Genomic DNA, 17,493 nt, shown 5'->3' with positions numbered 1-17,493 from the left:
TTGCTGTGGAGGGACGGCATGATGCTTCTGCCTAGAGCGCCATTTTGCTGCAAGTCTGCATTATTTTTTCGATATGCTATTGAATTCTATTGTCTAGAATTTTGTTGAGGATTTTCGCTTCTATGTTCGTGAGAGATATTGGTCTGTAATTTTCTTGTTTTGTGGTGTCTTTACCTAGCTTTTATATCAGGGTTATGCTGGTTTCATAGAATGAGTTTGAGAGTATTCCTTTCTTTTCTATGCTCTGAGTTACTTTTAGTAGCACTGATGTTAACTCTTCTCTGAAAGTTTGGTAGAATTCTCTAGTGAAGCCATCTGGGCCAGGGCTTTTTTTTGTTGGGAGTTTTTTTATTATCTCTTCAATCTCTCCTCTTGTTATGGGTTTATTTAGTTTTTCTACCTCTGTTTGTGTTAGTTTAGGTAGGTAGTGTGTTTCTAGAAATCTGTCCATTTCTTCTAGGTTTTCCAATCTGTTTTAGTACAATTTTTCATGTATTCTATTATGATCCTTTTTATTTCAGTTGGGTCTGTTGTGATATCATCCATCTCATTTCTTATTTTGGTTACTTGCTCCCTCTCCTGTTTCTTTTGTCAGTTTGGCCAGTGGTTTGTTGATTTTGTTGATCTTTTCAAAGAACCAACTTTTGGTCTTGTTGAACATTTCAATTGTTTTTCTATTCTCTATTTCATTTATTTCTGCTTTAATCTTTGTTATTTCCTTTCTTCTGGTGCCTGAGGGCTTCTTTTGCTGCTCTCTTTCTATTTGTTTGAGTTACAGGGTTAATGTTTTGATTCTGGTCCTTTCTTCTTTTTGGATGTGTGCATTTATTGCTATAAATTAACCTTTAAGCCCTGCTTTTGCTGTGTCCCAAAAGTTCTCATGAGATGAGTTTTCATTCTCATTTGATTCTATGAATTTCTTTATTCCTTCCTTGATTTATTCTATAACCTAGTATTTTTTGAGCAAGGTGTTGTTCAGTTTCTATGTATTTGATTTTTTTTCCCTTGCTGTTTCTGTTATTCATTTCTACTTTTATGGCTTTATGGTTAGAAAAGATGCTTTGTAATATTTCAGTGTTTTGGATTCTGTTAAGCCTTGCTTTGTGGCCTAAAATGTGATCTATCCTGGTGAATGTTCCATGTGCACTGGAAAGAATGTATACTTGGCTGCTGTTGGGTGGAGTGTTCTGTATATGTGCATGAGGTCAAGTGGATTGATTGTGGCATTTAGATCTTTCGTGTCTTTATTTTCTTTCTAGATGTTCCATCCTTCACCAAAAGTGGTGTGTTGAAGTCTCCTACTATTATTGTGGAGCTGTCTATTTCTCTTTTCAATGCTGTTACTTTTAATTTTTTTTTACGTATTTTGGAGCCCTGTCATTAGGTGCATATATATTTATTATGGTTATGTCCTTCTGGTGTATTGACCCTTTAATCATTATATAGAGTCCTTCCTCATCTTTTGTGGTGCATTTTGTTTTAAAGTCTATTTTGTCAGAGATTAATATTGCCACTCCTGCTTTTTTTTGGTTGTTGTTTGCTTGATATATTTTTTTCCTATCCTTGGAGTTTTAGTTTATTTGTGTCTTTGAGTCTAAGGTGTGTCTCTTGTAGGCAGCATATAGACAGATCATGTTTGTTATCCATTCTTCAAGTCTGTATCTCTTTACTGGTGCATTTAGGCTCTTTGCATTCAGTGTAATTATTGACAGGTATGAGTTTACTGCTGTCATTTTGATTTTTTTTTATGATGTTGACTGTTTCTTTATACCACTTAATTTTCTGTGCTGAGTCTTTTTTGTATTTATTTTCTTTTCATATTTTTCATTACTGCTGATTTTGTGTTTGCTGAGACTTTGTGTTTGTCTTCTTTTTAATTTTAATGGGTAGTTTTGTTAGCTTCCTTTGTGGTTACCTTAAAATTTACCTTTATTTGTCTAAGTTTAAACCAGTCTTTTATTTCTTCATATCACCTTGACTTCCTCTCCATATGGAAGTTCTATGACTACACTATTTATTCCCTCTTTTTTTGCTTTGACTTTGTCATTCTTTACATATTGATATCTCTGTTTCCTTATTTTCAGTCTTTTTGCTTTGACTTGTTTTTGCGACTTCCCTATCTGAGCTGATAACTGGTTGTTCTGTCCTGTGTTCTAGTCTTGGGTTGTTGTCTGATATTGTTGGTTCTCTAAATGGAGGACTCCCTTTAATATTTCTTGTAATTTTGGTTTGGTTTTTACAAATTGCCTTAACTTCTGTTTATCTGGAAATGACCTAATTTCACCATTGTATTTGAGAGACAGTTGTGCTGGCTATATAATACTTTGCTGGCAATTTTTTTCCTTCAAGGCTTTTTATATTTCATCCCACTGCCTTCTTGCCTGCATGGTTTCTGCTGAGTAGTCAGAGCTTAGTCTTATTGGTTCTGCTTTGTAGGTGACTTTTTGTTTAACCCTAGCAGCTCTCAAGATTCTATCTTGTCATCAGTTTTGGCAAATTTGATTATGATTTGTCTTGGTGACTTTCTTTTGGGATCTACCCTGTGTGAGGTTTGTTGAACTTCTTGGATAGATATCTTCTTGTCTTTCATGATCTCAGGGAAGCTTTTGCCAGAAAATCTTCAACAATTATCTGTGTTTTCTGTTATTCCCCCCCACCCCCACCCCATTCTGGTACTCGAATCACTTGTAGATTTTTCCTACTGATAGTGTCCCAAGTAATTGTTAGTTTCTTCTTCTTTGTTTTTTTATTCTTTTTTCTGATTTTTCCTCAAATAAATTGGTGTCAAAAGTTTTATCTTCAATCTCACTAATTCTGACTGCCACTGTCTCAGTTCTGCTCCTATGACTTTTTATTGAGCTGTCTAATTCTGAGATTTTATTGTTAATCTTTTGGATTTCTAGTTGCTGTCTCTCTATTGTTTCTAGCAGCCTGTTAAATTTGTCATTATGTTCTTGGGACGTTCCAGCCTCTACAACCACATGATCATTTCCTTAATATAAATCTCTATATGTATTTATATGATTTACTGGTTTTTCTTCTCTAAAGAACCCAGTCTAAGACATTTGGTACCAAGAGTGGTTCTAGAGAAACAAAATGGTAAGCATAAGTTCTCTAAATTGGTTTTCAATTCTGGTTAGTCTTAGAGATGTTGCTGACTCTGCTCCCAGTAGTAAAGAGGGCACTGGTAATCCATGGCATGAGGTAGCAATACAAATATGCAAAATATCACCACCAATAGACCAGGTATTGGTGAAAGGCAAGGCTCCGGGTGAATACATGTGTGATAACTTTCCACAATTTTGTCATAATGAGGAGTATAAGAAAGCTGGTTGGTTGGTCCTGCTTTTGCTGGACAAACTGGTGAAAGAAAGAAATGTGCACAAGACTTCAGTCAAAGTTCAAGTGCCGCATAAACGACCTCAAAGTTTCCCCTTGTGCTTTAAAAGAAAGCCTCATTTCTTATAGTAACAGAGCTAATATTGCTGGAAAAAAAACTCAGAGTCTTATTGTAAGAGTGGCTGAATTACAATACCAACTCAATTGCCAGCCTCAAGAGGTGTCTGAAGTTAAAGCGAGGGCATTGATTGGGAAGAAATGGGATCCTGAAGCTTGGGATGGGGACATATGGGCAGATAATCAGGAAACTGGAGACACTGTGCCCCTAAATTCCATTGAATCACTCCTTCCAACAGAACCAGCCCTCTCACTCCCATCTGAAGAGATTACTCCATGTTCCTCTGCTAAACCACCCTGCCTAGTAAAACCATTAGCCCCTCCACTACCATCTAATGAGATTAACCCAGCTGCATCTAAAGTGCCTTTGTCTGAGTCATTGCCTAAGGCATCACCAGAAGCAGATGCTTTACAAGACAATGCTGACTCTTCTCAAAACATTTCCCCACGAATTTTGGCTTCTAAACGTATAACTAAACTTAAGTCCCAGTGAGCTACACTCCCAAAAAACTGCTTGACTTTTCTAATATGTACAAACGGAAACTTGGGGATTATGTATGGGAATGGCTATTAAGGGTATGAGATAACCTTGCAAGGAACATAAAGATGGATCAGTCTGAGTTTGCTGATATGGGCCCACTAAGCACAGATTCTTCATTCAATGTTTCAGCTCAAGAAGTTAGGAAAGGATCTAATAGTTTATTTGGGTGGCTTCAGCATGGATTACAAGCAGTGACCTACACTAAATCAAGTTGAAGTATCAGGCCTGCCTTGGTATACTGTAGAAAAAGGTATTCAGAGGCTTAGGGAAATTGGCATGCTAGAATGGATTTATCAGGTTAGACCCACAGACTCACACAAGGAGTGCCCAGAGGACACACCTTTCACCACAACTGTGAAGCACAAATTCATGAAAGAAGCCCCAGCATCCTTGATGGCTGCTATTTTATGTAAATCAGATTTGACAGTAGGAACTGCTTTAACTGAATTAAGACACCTAACTACAATAGGGCTGATTGGACCCCGTGCTACTAGGAGCCAAGTGGCTGCAGTCAATCAACAAAAACAAGGTGGGTGTGCTTATAGTAATGGACACTGGAGTCAAAGCAGTAATGAGAATAGTCTGATTCATATGAACTTATGGAGTTGACTGCTTAGTAATGATGTCCCTGGGAGTAAAATAGATAGGAAATCTATTAAATATTTGCTTGATCTGTACAAGCAGATGAATTGTAGGTCAAATGAACAGCAGTCTAACTCAAATTGCCAGAATAGAGTGTTACGGTCCCTCAGTAAATTCCTAGACTTGAGCAAGTTTAAAGACCCACAACCTCTTGAATGAAGGGGAGGCTAGGTCCCCTTGAGGAAGGACTCCAACACATTGCCAAAATTTATACTGTTAATCTTTCTCCCAGCCTTCCCTAAAGGGATCTACAGCCTTTTACAAGACTGAATGTTCACCGGGGAAAAGGAAATAATCAGAGTATTTGGGTATTACTGGATACTGGCTCTGAACTGACAGTACTAATTCCAGAAGACCCAAAACGTCACTGTGGCCCACCAGTCAGAGTGGGGCATATGGAGGCCAGGTTATTAATGGAGTCTTAGCTCATGTCCATCTCACAGTAGGTCCATTGTGTCCCCAAAACCATCCTGCAGTGATTTCCCCAGTTTCAGAATGCATAATTGGAAAAGATATGCTCGGCAACTGGCAGAAACCCAACACTGGATCCCTGACAAATGGAGTCAGGGCTATTATGGTAGGAAAAGCTAAGTGGAAGCCATTAAAACTGCCCCTACCTAGGAAAATAGTAAACCAAAAGCAATACCACATTCCTGGAGGAATTGCAGAGATTACTGCTACCATTAAGGACTTGAAGGATGCAGGGGTGGTGATTCTCACCAAGTCCCCATTCAGCTCACCTATTTGGCCTGTGCAAAAAACATATGGATCTTGGAGAATGACAGTGGATTATTGAAAAGTTAACCAGGTGGTGACTCCAATTGCAGGTGCTGTTCCAGATGTAGTTTCATTGCTTGAGCAACTTAACACATCTCCTGGTACTGTTATGCAGCTATTGATCTGGCTAATGCCTTTTTCTCCATACCTGTTTCAAAGGACGTTCGGAAGCAGTTTGCCTTCAACTGGCAAGAGCAACAATACACTTTCAGTTGCCTACCTCAGGACTACATCAACTTTTCAGCCCTATGTCATAATTTAGTCTGCAGGGAACATGATTGCCTTTCCCTTCCACAAGACGTCACACTGGTTCATTATATTGATGACACTATGCTGATTGGACCTAGTAAGGAAGAAATGTCGATGACTCTGGGCTTATTGGTAAAACATTTGCATGCTAGAGGGTGGGAAATTAATCCCACAAAGATTCAGGCCCCTTCCACTTCAGTGAAATTTCTAGGGGTCCAGTGGTGTGTGGCATGTAGAGATATTCCTTCTAAAGTTAAGGATAAGTTATTGCATCTGGCTCCTCCCACAACTAAAAAGGAGACACAATGCCTAATGGGCCTCTTTGGATTTTGGAGGCAACATATTCCTCATTTGGGTGTGCTACTCTGGCCTATTTATCAAGTGACTTGAAAAGTTGTTAGTTCTAAGTGGGGCCCAGAACAAGAGAAGGCTCTGCAACAAGGCTCTGCTGTGTCACTTGGGCCATATGATCTGGCTGACTCAATGGTGCTTGAAGTGTCACTGGCAGATAGAGATGCTGTTTGGACTCTTTGGCAAACCCCTATTGGTGGAATCACGGCGTAGACCCTTAGGATTTTGGAGCAAAGCCCTGCCATCGTCTACAGATAACTACTCTCCTTTTGGGAAACAGCTTTTGGCTTGTTACTGGGCCTTAGTAGAGACTGAATACTTAACCATGGGACACCAAGTCAACATGTGGCCTGAGCTGTCCATCATGAATTGGGTGCTGTCTGACCCACAGAGTCATAAAGTTGGAAGTGCACAACAGCACTCCATCATTAAATGGAAGTGGTATATATGAGATCGGGCCCGAGCAGGACCTGAAGGCACAAGTAAGTTGCACGAGGAAATGGCCCAAATGTCCATGCTCTCTACTCCTGTCACATTACCTTCCATCTCCCAGTCTGCACCTATGGCCTCGTGGAGAGTTCCTTATGATCAGTTGACTGAAGAAGAGGAAACTCATGCCTGGTTTACAGATAGTTCTGCATGATATGCAGGCACCACTGGAAAGTGCACAGCAGCTGCACCACAGCCCCTTTCTGGGACCTCCCTGAAGTACAGTGGTGAAGGGAAACCCTCTGAATGGGCAGAACTTTGAGCAGTGCACCTGGTTGTTCACTTTGCTCGGAAGGAGAAATGGCCAGATGTGCAATTGTATGCTGATTCATGGGCTGTGGCCAATGGTTTGGCTGGGTAGTCAGGGAATTGAAAGGAACAAGATTGGAAATTTGGAGACAGGATTTATGGGGAAGAGATATGTGGACAGACCTCTCTGAATGGGCCAAAGTAGTGAAGATATTTGCGTCTCCTGTGAATGCTTGCCAAAGGGTGTCCTCAGCAGAGGAGGATTTTAACAATCAGTTGGATAGGATGACGTGTTTTGTAGAAACCAGTCACCCCCTTTCCCCAGCTACTCACATCATTGCTCAATGAGCTCATGAACAAAGTGGCCATAGTGGCAGGGATGGAGGTTATGCATGGGCTCAGCAACATGGACTTTCATTCTCCAAGGCAAACTTGGCTGCAGTCACTGCTGAGTGCCCAATCTACCAGCAGCAGAGACAACACTGAGTCCCCAATATGTCACCATTCCTCGAGGTGATTAGCCAGCAACCTGGTGGCAAGTTGATTACATTGGACCACTTCCATCATGGAAAGGGCAGCATTTTGTTCTTACTGGAATAGACACTTACTCTGTGTATGGATTTGCCTTCGCTGCACACAATGCTTCTGCCAAAACTACCATCTGTGGACCTACAGAATGCTTTATCTACCATCACGGTGTCTCACACAGCATTGCCTCTAATCAAGTGACAAATGAAGTGTAGTAATGGGTCCATGCTCATGGAATTCACTGGTCTTATTATGTTCCCCATCATCCTGAAGCAGCTGGCTTGATAGAACAATTGAATGGTCTTCTAAAGACACAATTACAGTGCTAGCTAGGTGGCAATACCTTGCAGGGTTGGGTAATGTTCCCCAGAAGGCTGTATATGCTCTAAACTAGCGTCCAATATATAGTGCTGTTTCTCCCATAGCCAGGATTCATGGGTCCAAGAATCAAGGGATGGAAATGGGAGTGTTACTACTCACTATTAACTCTAGTAACCCATTTACAAGATTTTTGCTTCCTGTTCCCACAACCTTATGCTCTCCAGATCTAGAGGTCTTAGTTCCAAAGGGAGGAATGTTCCCACTTGGAGACACATCACTGATTCCATTGAACTGGAAGTTAAGAACGCCACCTGGCCACTTTGGGCTCCTTATGCCTCTGGATCAACAGGCAAAGAAAGGAGTTACTATACTGGCTGGTGTGACTGATCCTGATTACCAAGAGGAAACTGGATTGATATTACATAATAGAGGTAAAGAAGAGTATGTCTGGAATGCAGGAGCTCCCTTAGGGTCTCTTATACTACCACGCCCTGTGATTAGAGTTAATGGAAAACTACAGCAACCCAGTTCCAACATGACTACTAACAGCCCAGACCCTTCAGGAATGAAGGTTTGGGTGGCCCCATCAGGCAAAAAACCATGACCTGCCAAGGTGCTTGCTGAGGGCAAAGGGAATATGGGATGGGTGGTGGAAGAAGGTAGTTCTAAGTACCAGTTACGGCCACGTGACCAGTTGCAGAAGCGAGGATTGTAACTGTTATGAGTATTTCTGCTTTGTATGTGTGCATCAAATATTTTTGTTTTCTTCACTTGTAAAATATAAGATGTAAACAGGGCCAGTGCATTTTTGGTTGTATATGTGTTCGTTTTATCATATTGGATGCAAGTATGTCTTTATATTTGTGTTTATGCAAAGATTATGTATGGTTTCAGAGGATGTGTAGAGATGCCAAGTTGACAAGGGGTGGATTTTGATGGTTAAGACTGCATGCCAACTTGGCTGGGCCAGGAGTCTCAGTGTCTTAGCAGTCATATAATGTTGTGATCACTTCCCTGTTGAGATTTGATATGTGATCGCCCCCATGATGGGATCTGTTGTGAGTAGCCAATCAGTTGAAAGGGAGTTTCCTTGGGTGTGTGGCCTGCATCGAATATAGGCGGACGTTTTAGCAGGGCTTGGAGGCTTTTTGCTCATGCTGGATCCTGCAGCTGCCTCCTGTTCATCTGACCTCTGGTTCTTGGGACTTGAGCTAGCACCTTAACTGTGGTCTTGCCTGCCAATCTTGGGATTCATCGATCTTCAAAGTCTGTGAGCAAGAGGTCTTTCTCTGTCCTGCTGATCTTGGGTTCACCAGCCTCTATCTTGACCCATGAACTTGGGACATTCCAGCCTCTACAACTGTGTGAGCCATTTCCTTGACATAAATTTCCTCTCTCTATATATATACGTATTTATACACTTTACTGGTTTTGCTTCTCTAGAGAACCCAGCCTAAGTTGGGGGGCGGGGAGGGGGTATAGCATTTTTCAAAGCCACAGACTGGTTTGGGTGCGGATAGCCCTGAGTTCTGGCTTAGGGGGTGTGGCAGTTGTTGAATACTGCGGAGTGGTGTCAGAGTGGAGGGGGGTGGGGGTGGGGGGTAGGTGAGAGGAAAGAGGCACTTCTCTGCTGCAAAACTCCTGGAGGAGGAAGTTATTTTGTCCCTGCGTGGTAGGTTAGATGCTTGCACTTAACTTTTGCAGGTCCAGCGCTGCTTCCACCCAGCTCTGGAGACTTATGCAGACTTGCCCCCGCCTGGCCTCACCCAGCATGGTGAGACTCATCCCAAACGCTACTGCTTGCCTCAGCCCACATGCGCCAACCAACCCAGCCAGCGGGGTGCCAGCAACTTAGCAACTGGTACTTCTTCGCTGCTTTTGAATTGTCTCTGCTTCTCCCTGCCACTCAGTCCAATGCTTCAGCTTTGTTTTTGATGATCAGGGTTCCTTGAATATCATATATAATTAATTCACTTGTTTTTTTGGGTCTTTGTTGTAACAGGGACAACAGGAAGCAGCTGACTATTCCTCCATCTTGGCCTCGCCTCTCCATTAGAGCTTTACCAACCTTGGTCTTCAGCCATCTTGACCCTGTAAATCTCCAGCTTCAGCTCTCAGTAGTCAGGAACAAGTGTGGTCTCCTCAAGTGTCTCCCATCACCATGATCTCTGAATTCTCCAACTGTAATCTCTGACATTTCTCACTCCCTACTCTAGAAACAACAGTGATTTGCTATTCCTTACCACATTAATTTCTAAATAAAATTTCACCCCAGTTGGTCTATGTAGCCTTATATTGCACTGTCTTCATTATCTATAGTGCTAATTTCTACCTGTTTCTTTGCTGATGCTGATCCAGTCACCATCTATCAACTCTTGTTCTGCTCTTTCTTCAAGGGCTTTAAAATTCCACTGAGTCTATGAAGACCTCACCAACAATTTACGGTCTCCTACTCTGAACCCTTACTATTCTTACCATAGGAAACTCATAGTTTAGCACTTCTGTTACTTAATTATCTAGTTTCTAACCGGATTGTACACACCTTGAGAACAAACTAATTTTGTACTTCTGCATTCCTTCAAATAGCTTGCACGGTTTGGGACACATATATTTCATCATTTTCATAACTCCAAATACACTGATAAGTAGTTCATTCCAAAATCTCTTTCTTTACCCCAAGCTCTCACCTAATTTTCAAACCTACATAGGCAAGTGCTTAAGGGACACATCACCTGAATATTCCACAGGCATCTTAAATTCAGTATATTCAAATTGGATCTCACTATCCTCTACCCTCCTCCCCAAGCCAAGTCTTCTTCCAGGATTCCCTGTCTATGCACCAAACACACACTAAATTAGCTAATACAGAAATGTGGGAGCTATCCGTGACACCCCCTTTTATCTCACAGACACACATATCTACTCTGCCATCAAATCTATCATACTTTCTAAATACTTTGTTAATACATTATCTTGCTGTCTATAAGTGACCCTACTCATTCTATTTCTTCCTGTTCTATTAAAATAGCCCCCTAACTACTCTCCCAATATCAGTCTCTCTCCTTTCCTACTCATCCCTCTACCTTCTTACCAGAGTTATTATTCTAAAATGTTCATCTGTTCATGTCACTAAACTTCCCGCTTAAAAATCCATCAGTGGCCTTTCACCAACTGCAGAATAAAATCCACATTCTTGCCATGTCTCTTATGGACTGGTCTCTGATTACCTGTCCTGCCTCAACCTCTATCACTCCCTCCAGCTCAGTGCTTTGTTCATTATCATCCGCCCTAAGGAGTCTTTTCTGGACACTTTTTTTTCCAAACTCTCCCCCCTGAAAATTTAATACCACATATATACTGCATATCTGTTTATGTACAGTACGTATATCTTTTCTTTATATATAAAAAGAGTTAAGTTTTTTTAGCTGCCCCCTGCAAGAATCAATTTTCACTCCATTGGAGGCAATATTGCCCCTATTGAGAATACATGCTCTAGCTGAAACATTTGCCCACTACAAAACTTTTGCACTCTTCTACTCCTCCTTGCTTCTACTTGGAAATGCCTTCCTCTCCCAGATATTTGTACAGCTGATTAATTCTTACTCATTCTTCAAAACTAAGCCAAGTATCAAACGTTCCTGGAGGGTCTCTGGAACCTTCTCAGACTAACCTAGATATGCTCTCCTGTACTCTTATAGCATCATGGATTAGGTACCTATTTTAACACTTGGCATATTTTTCTGTTGCACCTACTGGATGGCTAACTCCTTGAAAACAAGGATGCCACCTCCTTCTTTTCTATATTCCCAGTACCAGGGTGGTGTAAACAGTCAACAGACTTGGCTGCTAACCGAAAGGTTGCAGGTTCAAGTCCACCCAAAAATCAGCTATTGAAAACCTTAAGGAGCACTGTTCTACTCTGACACACATGGCGTCACTATGAGTCTGAATCAACTCAATGGCAACTGGTTAGCCCAGTACCTGGCAATGAGTAATGTATGCTTGTTGGTTGGCTGAATGAATGATTGGATAAAAAAAAGTGTTAGTAATAAATACCTGCTTACAGAGCTTATATGTAGTCACTATAAAGCGATTCATGACTGCAATGTATCTGTTCTTGGGAGGGTAGCCCAGCAGATCTAACAGAGCCCAGTGGTATAACTGTTCTTTCACCTTCGCACCTTAAGTGCAATTACCCACCATTTGTATATCCGAGAAACGAGTACCGAATTACAAAAGGTAAAACCTTCACCCTCAAATGGGTCTATCTTCCAGAAACCCCATCACACATACTCTATGTTACAAAAAGAATAAAAATTACAAGTTGAAAATAACTTCCCTGAAAGAGCAAAAATAAACAAAGACTACTGAAAAGACCATTTGAGGGAAAGGGGACTGCAGTGAAGGTTTAAGAAAAACATTGCTGACCTCATGGGGATTGTTTGCCAGTGCTCTAAAAATATATTTTTTAAAAGCCTTTGGTACAGTGCCATATGTCCACAGGTAGGCAAGAAGGTGCTGGCTTATTTTCAAACCGAATGAACTGTAAAGGATCTTGATAAAGCTTTAAATGTTCTCACCAAGTGGATTTCTGAAAATTCTCAAAGCTTAAGAAATCTCATTAACGGCTAAATAGAAGACAAAATAGAATCAGCCCCATTTAAGAAGCTGATGTCATCTGTCTCCCCAGAGAAAAGGCCACACTTTCCTTTGTGAAAATACAGGGTGACATCACTTCCCAATCACATGTCACTTAGCCCTTCCCCACTAGTTCCCAGCTGAAGTGTTCTCTCCCTTTGCAAATGTCACTCTTTCCCTCACAAAGCTCCTTGACCTTGTTCCTTGTTTGTGTGCGGCATTCCATAGCCCAGTAAAAGAGGGCCTCTGGGAGAGGAAGACCAGAAGAGACGAGGGGTGTGCACAGCGCAGCTGGCTGGGAGGCTGCTATTCACACAGCTTGCAGAAAGCTCTATATTCCCCTCCACGACCCTGTCGGCGAGGTAGAATTCAGCCTCTGGACAATGCTGTCAATGCTGAATACTGTGAAATGATTAGCCAGGCAGGGCAACTGTGGCCATTTCATTATTTCCAGGGTGAGACTCTCTTTGATGGTACACATAAAGGCATGGCAATGTGGTTTAATCTCACTTCACCACGGTGCCACTTTAAACACGGGCCAACAGATAGAGACAGTTTATAGACCCATTTTCTCAAAGCAGGTGGAAGATGTGTGGGGTTGACAGAGAAGTACGTTCTGTAAATGGGTTTATTTATTAATTGGCTTACTGAATGAAGTGTGTGGGGATTCTTCTTCAGCAGAAATGCTCAGGAAATGATGTCACTGTAGTTTTGTGAACCCTCAGCATAATTTTTGAGCTCTTATTATTACGTAGTTTGGAAAAGAGTGGGAAGAAAGAGGGGGCCTGAAATGTGATTTGGTTCTGATGAAATGAGGGTAGGAGTTCAACGCCACTTCCTCTGACCAGGTGAGGAAGAGCAGCTTCGGGGCCAGTAGGCTGGAGGTCCAGAGCCTTTCCTTCCGCTTGATTCTGAGAAGATGTTTAGGGGTGCTCTGCAGAGACAGTATCTTTGAATATTTTTTTCTTCTGATGCTATACACACACACACAAACGTGCACATGCGCATCCACATACACACTTCTCACACACACATTCAAGAATATTATTAACTATTACACTTCACAATTGTAATTTTTCATAATAGTTGAAGTATTGGAGTCTGACAACTTGCCAGGTTCAAGATCCTACTCAAAACTCATGCATTTGCAATATGACAAATTTCAAGAAAAAAACAGGGTGCAGCCCCATCCCTGTCTGAGACCCTAACCATATATTATTACCCATGTGGTCTGGCCCCTGCTTAGCTTTCCAGGCTCCTCTAGCATTCGTCCCTGCTCTGGACTGTTTGCTTTCATCTTATTACCCTGTTTCCTTCCACCACAGGGTTTTTCCTCTATCTGAAATCGTCTTTCTTCTTCCATTTGCCTAGTCAACTCCTGCTTATTTTCAGTTCTTAGTTCAAATGTCTCATTCTCACAGAAGACTGCCCTGACCTCCTGACTAGGTCATACTCCTTATTGTGTGTGCCCATGTCACAATGTATCTCTTCTTTGTAGCATTTATTATAGTTTTTATTTTATTTGTGTGATTATTTGCCTCATGTCTGTCGTCCTCACTAGCCTGGGAGCCCCGTGAGAATAGGAAGCATGCTTGGTGTGAGTGGCCACTGTGTCCCGAGCCCAGGCTCAGTACCCAGCACAACATAGGTCCTTATTATCTGTGGGATGAACAAATGAATGAATAACTCATGACTTATGCCTGCAATTTATCTCCAAAGGGTAAAAACTGGGGGGATGGAGGGAATCTGTCCCATCGAAGACCTGTTTCCTGATCTTTGTCTTCTCTGTTGGTGCCCTCTTCTCTGACAGTCCCAAGTTATGGGCATAGTTCAGATGCAGAGTATAAACTCTACATAGTTATACCATTGGCTAACTATTAGTTGATGAGAGTCAATTCATTTTGCACAGATCTAAATTACTAACAATCCCATTCTAGAAGTTTCTTCCCATTTATAATTTATACATAATGGACAGCAGAGAGTTAAAAAATATTCAGTTTTGGGCCCAGCTGGCAAAATTGTGTTGCACAACTCTGGCTCCAACCTTAGCAAGATTTCAGGAATTGGGAGAAAGTTTTCAAATAGTAAACAAGAAAAGAGAATAGACAGAGGGTGTCTTTGACTCCCCCAGAAAAAGACAGATTCCAAAGGGAACTGGTAGGAAAAAAAATTCCCGACAAAAACTCAGAGCTTCCATCAGAAGATTTAGTTGTGTGTAACTTGTTGGCAGGAAACATAGAATGGCTGCAAGAATGCAGTGATGCAGTAATTGAAGTGTAGCCAATAATGACCATAAATCAAAAATTCCTTAAGGTGGCCTTGGGCTAGTATGGCCAGAACAGCCTGAAGGGTAGGTGAACAGCCCATTGAGGGGAAAGATATACCCAGCAAAGTCTCTGTTCCTAAAACTCTCAATCCTAGCTGCACAGAAGAATTACTTAAGGAGTTTTTAAAAATTAGCAATAGTCAAGGTCCTACCCCAAATCAATTGGCTCCAATCTTTGGAGGTTTGTCCCATGGGTATTTTTCAAAACTCTCAGGTAATTACAAAGTACATCCAGGGCTGAGGACCACTCTCCTACTTCCTGAGCCCCAGGTCTCCTAGTTAGCACTTCTTACTTTCCACCCTTTGTCCCATGTGAAAGCTTCCTCCCCATTGGGTCTCTGAAGCAATAAGGTTCTTTCTTAGAGGGGCCCCAGCTATCATTCTACTGTCATTGAAATAAACTGTTAGTACAGTGTACCCTTTCAGCACCTTAGAAGGCTTCCCCTGTCTCTGGAGATCCTGTCCTTTCTGCCATTTTATGTCTCCAGCCTTAACATCAACTCTTGCCTACTCCTCAAAGTGTGGCCCACAGAGCAGCAGCAGCAGCATTGCCTGGGAACTTGTTAGAAATTCAGATTCTTGGGCCCCACCGCAGGTCTACTGAATCAGAATCTGCATCTTAACAAGATCTCCAAGTGAGTCATATGTACATTAAGTCTGAAACATGTTGATCTGGAGAATACGCCTAGCCCTTGAAAATCTAGGTCATTTCCCAGGATTTTTGTGTCCCTTCTATGTCTTTTCACAACTGTCTCTATCTTCCTTAGAATCATGCTGTTTCAGAATCCCAGAATAATAGAAATGGACTGTACTGTAGAGATGAATCAATCCAATCCCTTCATTTAACGGTCACTAAATTGGCCACCCACTTGATGAATAGGAAAGTCCCAAACTTCCACAAGTTTAATTATCATAGCTCATTTACTTTGGGGATTCATAACCTACATTTCAAGTTATAAATAGCTCTGTAGATCACCACTGACCATTTTCAAACACGCAGAATCCCATACTTACACTTTAACAGAAATACCCTCAGACCCCAATTCATGATCATTTTGTGAAGAGATATATTTTTCATCATTTACCACAGACTTAACCTCAGAATATCCAACACTTGAGTGTACAAGAGGGCTACTCAATTATATATAGTTCTGTGATTCATATAATGAGCTCACTATAATGTTAACAACCCTCAAGAGTTTTTCATCCATGACATACATTCATGTGTGCTCACCTTGGGCTCACCCTGGACTTTAACAGCCTGGCCACAGCTTAGATATCTGTGTATGATTCCTGCCGTAATACAGTATTATAACTTCATTTGTTTTTCAAGTTCATCAAAACTTACCAGTGATCCCTAACATCCTGGTTGAAAACTGCTACTATGATATCTGCAAGGACTACATTTTTCAGGATTGGGTCCCTCTAGAACAGTGGTCCTCAAACTTTAAAGAGTTACACGGGAAACTAGTTAAGGCACACATTGTTGGCCCTACCATCAGAGTTTCTGATTCTGTAGGTCTGGGATGGAGCCCAAGCATTTGTATTTCTAACAAGCTCCAGGTGATGTTGAGGCTGCCGTCTGGGGACCATGTTTGAGAACCGCTGCTCTGGGGCCCTCTCCCTCTAGACTGGCCCACATGAGGTCAAGTATCAAAGTCTCAGACCTCTTGTTTAAAATGACTTTTCTCCTTCAGAGGAATGATTATCTCTACCTTCTTCCTGAACCACCAATTTGTAGGGCTCTGAGGTGCCCCTCCTCCGTTTGGCAGTTACAACACACACTATCCTGTCTTAGTGCATCACTAGCTTATGTTTCCTGCTCTTGCTTCTCCTCTCAGCCCAATCCTTCCCCCTCCCTTCTCTCTGATTGATTCTCTTTCTTTCTCTATCTCTGTCGTTCTTTCTCTGTTTAACGTCATCCTTAATTCCCATTCTATTCCACTGCACCTGAGAAACTATCATCTCACCTTGCAAACTTGATTGCCACACCCAGATACAGGTCTTCTTCCTAGAAACTTCATTCTGCTCCCTCCTTTTGCTTAGGTAATTCCCAGCTGCAACCACTTAGCCAGTTATCCAAATCCTGTTCATTTTGACTTCACTTCCTCTCTTAACCCTAGAACCAAAAACAACCCAAACCCCTCACCGTCCACTCGATTCTGACTCATAGTGACCCTATAGGACAGAGTAGAACTGCATCTTAGGGTTTCCGAGGAGCGGCTGGTGGATTCAAACTCGTGACTTTTTGGTTAGCAGCCAAGCTCTTAACCACTGTGTCACCAGGGCTCCTCTCCTAACCCTAACAGGATTTAATTCTCCAGGTTCTACCAATATTTAAGTAAGCTTTCTAAAGCTAAGCACCAGATTATACTCTGGTTCCATTATTTGTTGGTTGTATTGTTTCCAAGTATGGAATTGGAAGGGGAAAATTTGTTGGTTAGCCAACAACTGCCAAATACAAATGAGATGGGTCCAGGGCTTACCGTGAATGAACCACTGCATCTGAAATCCTTTCTCGTGGTTACCAACCCCATCAGTGAGGAACAGCACACGAAGCTTGGAGCTTGTGGTACTCCCCGAAGGGGGAATATCTGTTCCACAGTAGCGCCCCATCCGTTGTGATCCATCATAGAGCTGAAATGAAAAAGAAACTTCCCAATGTAAAAAAGAAAGCTTCACATGGTTTGTCAGATGGAAAAAGGAAAGCCTACCTGTCTTAGTCATCTAGTGCTGCTATAACAGAAATACCACAAGTGGATGGTTTTAACAATGAGAAGTTTATTTCCTCACAGTCAAAGTAGGCTAAAAGTCCAAATTCAGGGTGTGAGCTCCAGGGGAAGTCTTTCTCTCTCTGTCGGCCTTCTCATCAGTGTTCCCCCGAACTGGGAGCTTCTTGGCGCAGGGACCCCTGTCCAAAGGACGC

The 17,493-nt window shown here is 41.8% G+C and overlaps 1 protein-coding gene across 1 annotated transcript in view; it reads right to left on the bottom strand.

The window, feature by feature from the left end:
* The window catches only part of CUBN (cubilin), a 396,867-nt gene that overhangs the window by 225,222 nt on the left and 154,152 nt on the right, over positions 1-17,493 (bottom strand). Inside the window, 1 exon segment of the mRNA XM_004391280.1 lies at positions 17,054-17,204. Coding sequence (XP_004391337.1) covers positions 17,054-17,204 — 151 coding nt within the window.

The sequence above is a fragment of the Trichechus manatus genome, unplaced genomic scaffold (genome assembly GCF_000243295.1).
Source record: "Trichechus manatus latirostris isolate Lorelei unplaced genomic scaffold, TriManLat1.0 scaffold00075, whole genome shotgun sequence".
NCBI classification, from domain to species: Eukaryota; Metazoa; Chordata; class Mammalia; order Sirenia; family Trichechidae; genus Trichechus; species Trichechus manatus.
Note: the sequence above shows the minus strand (reverse complement) of the source record. Positions and strands in the feature narration are given on the sequence as shown.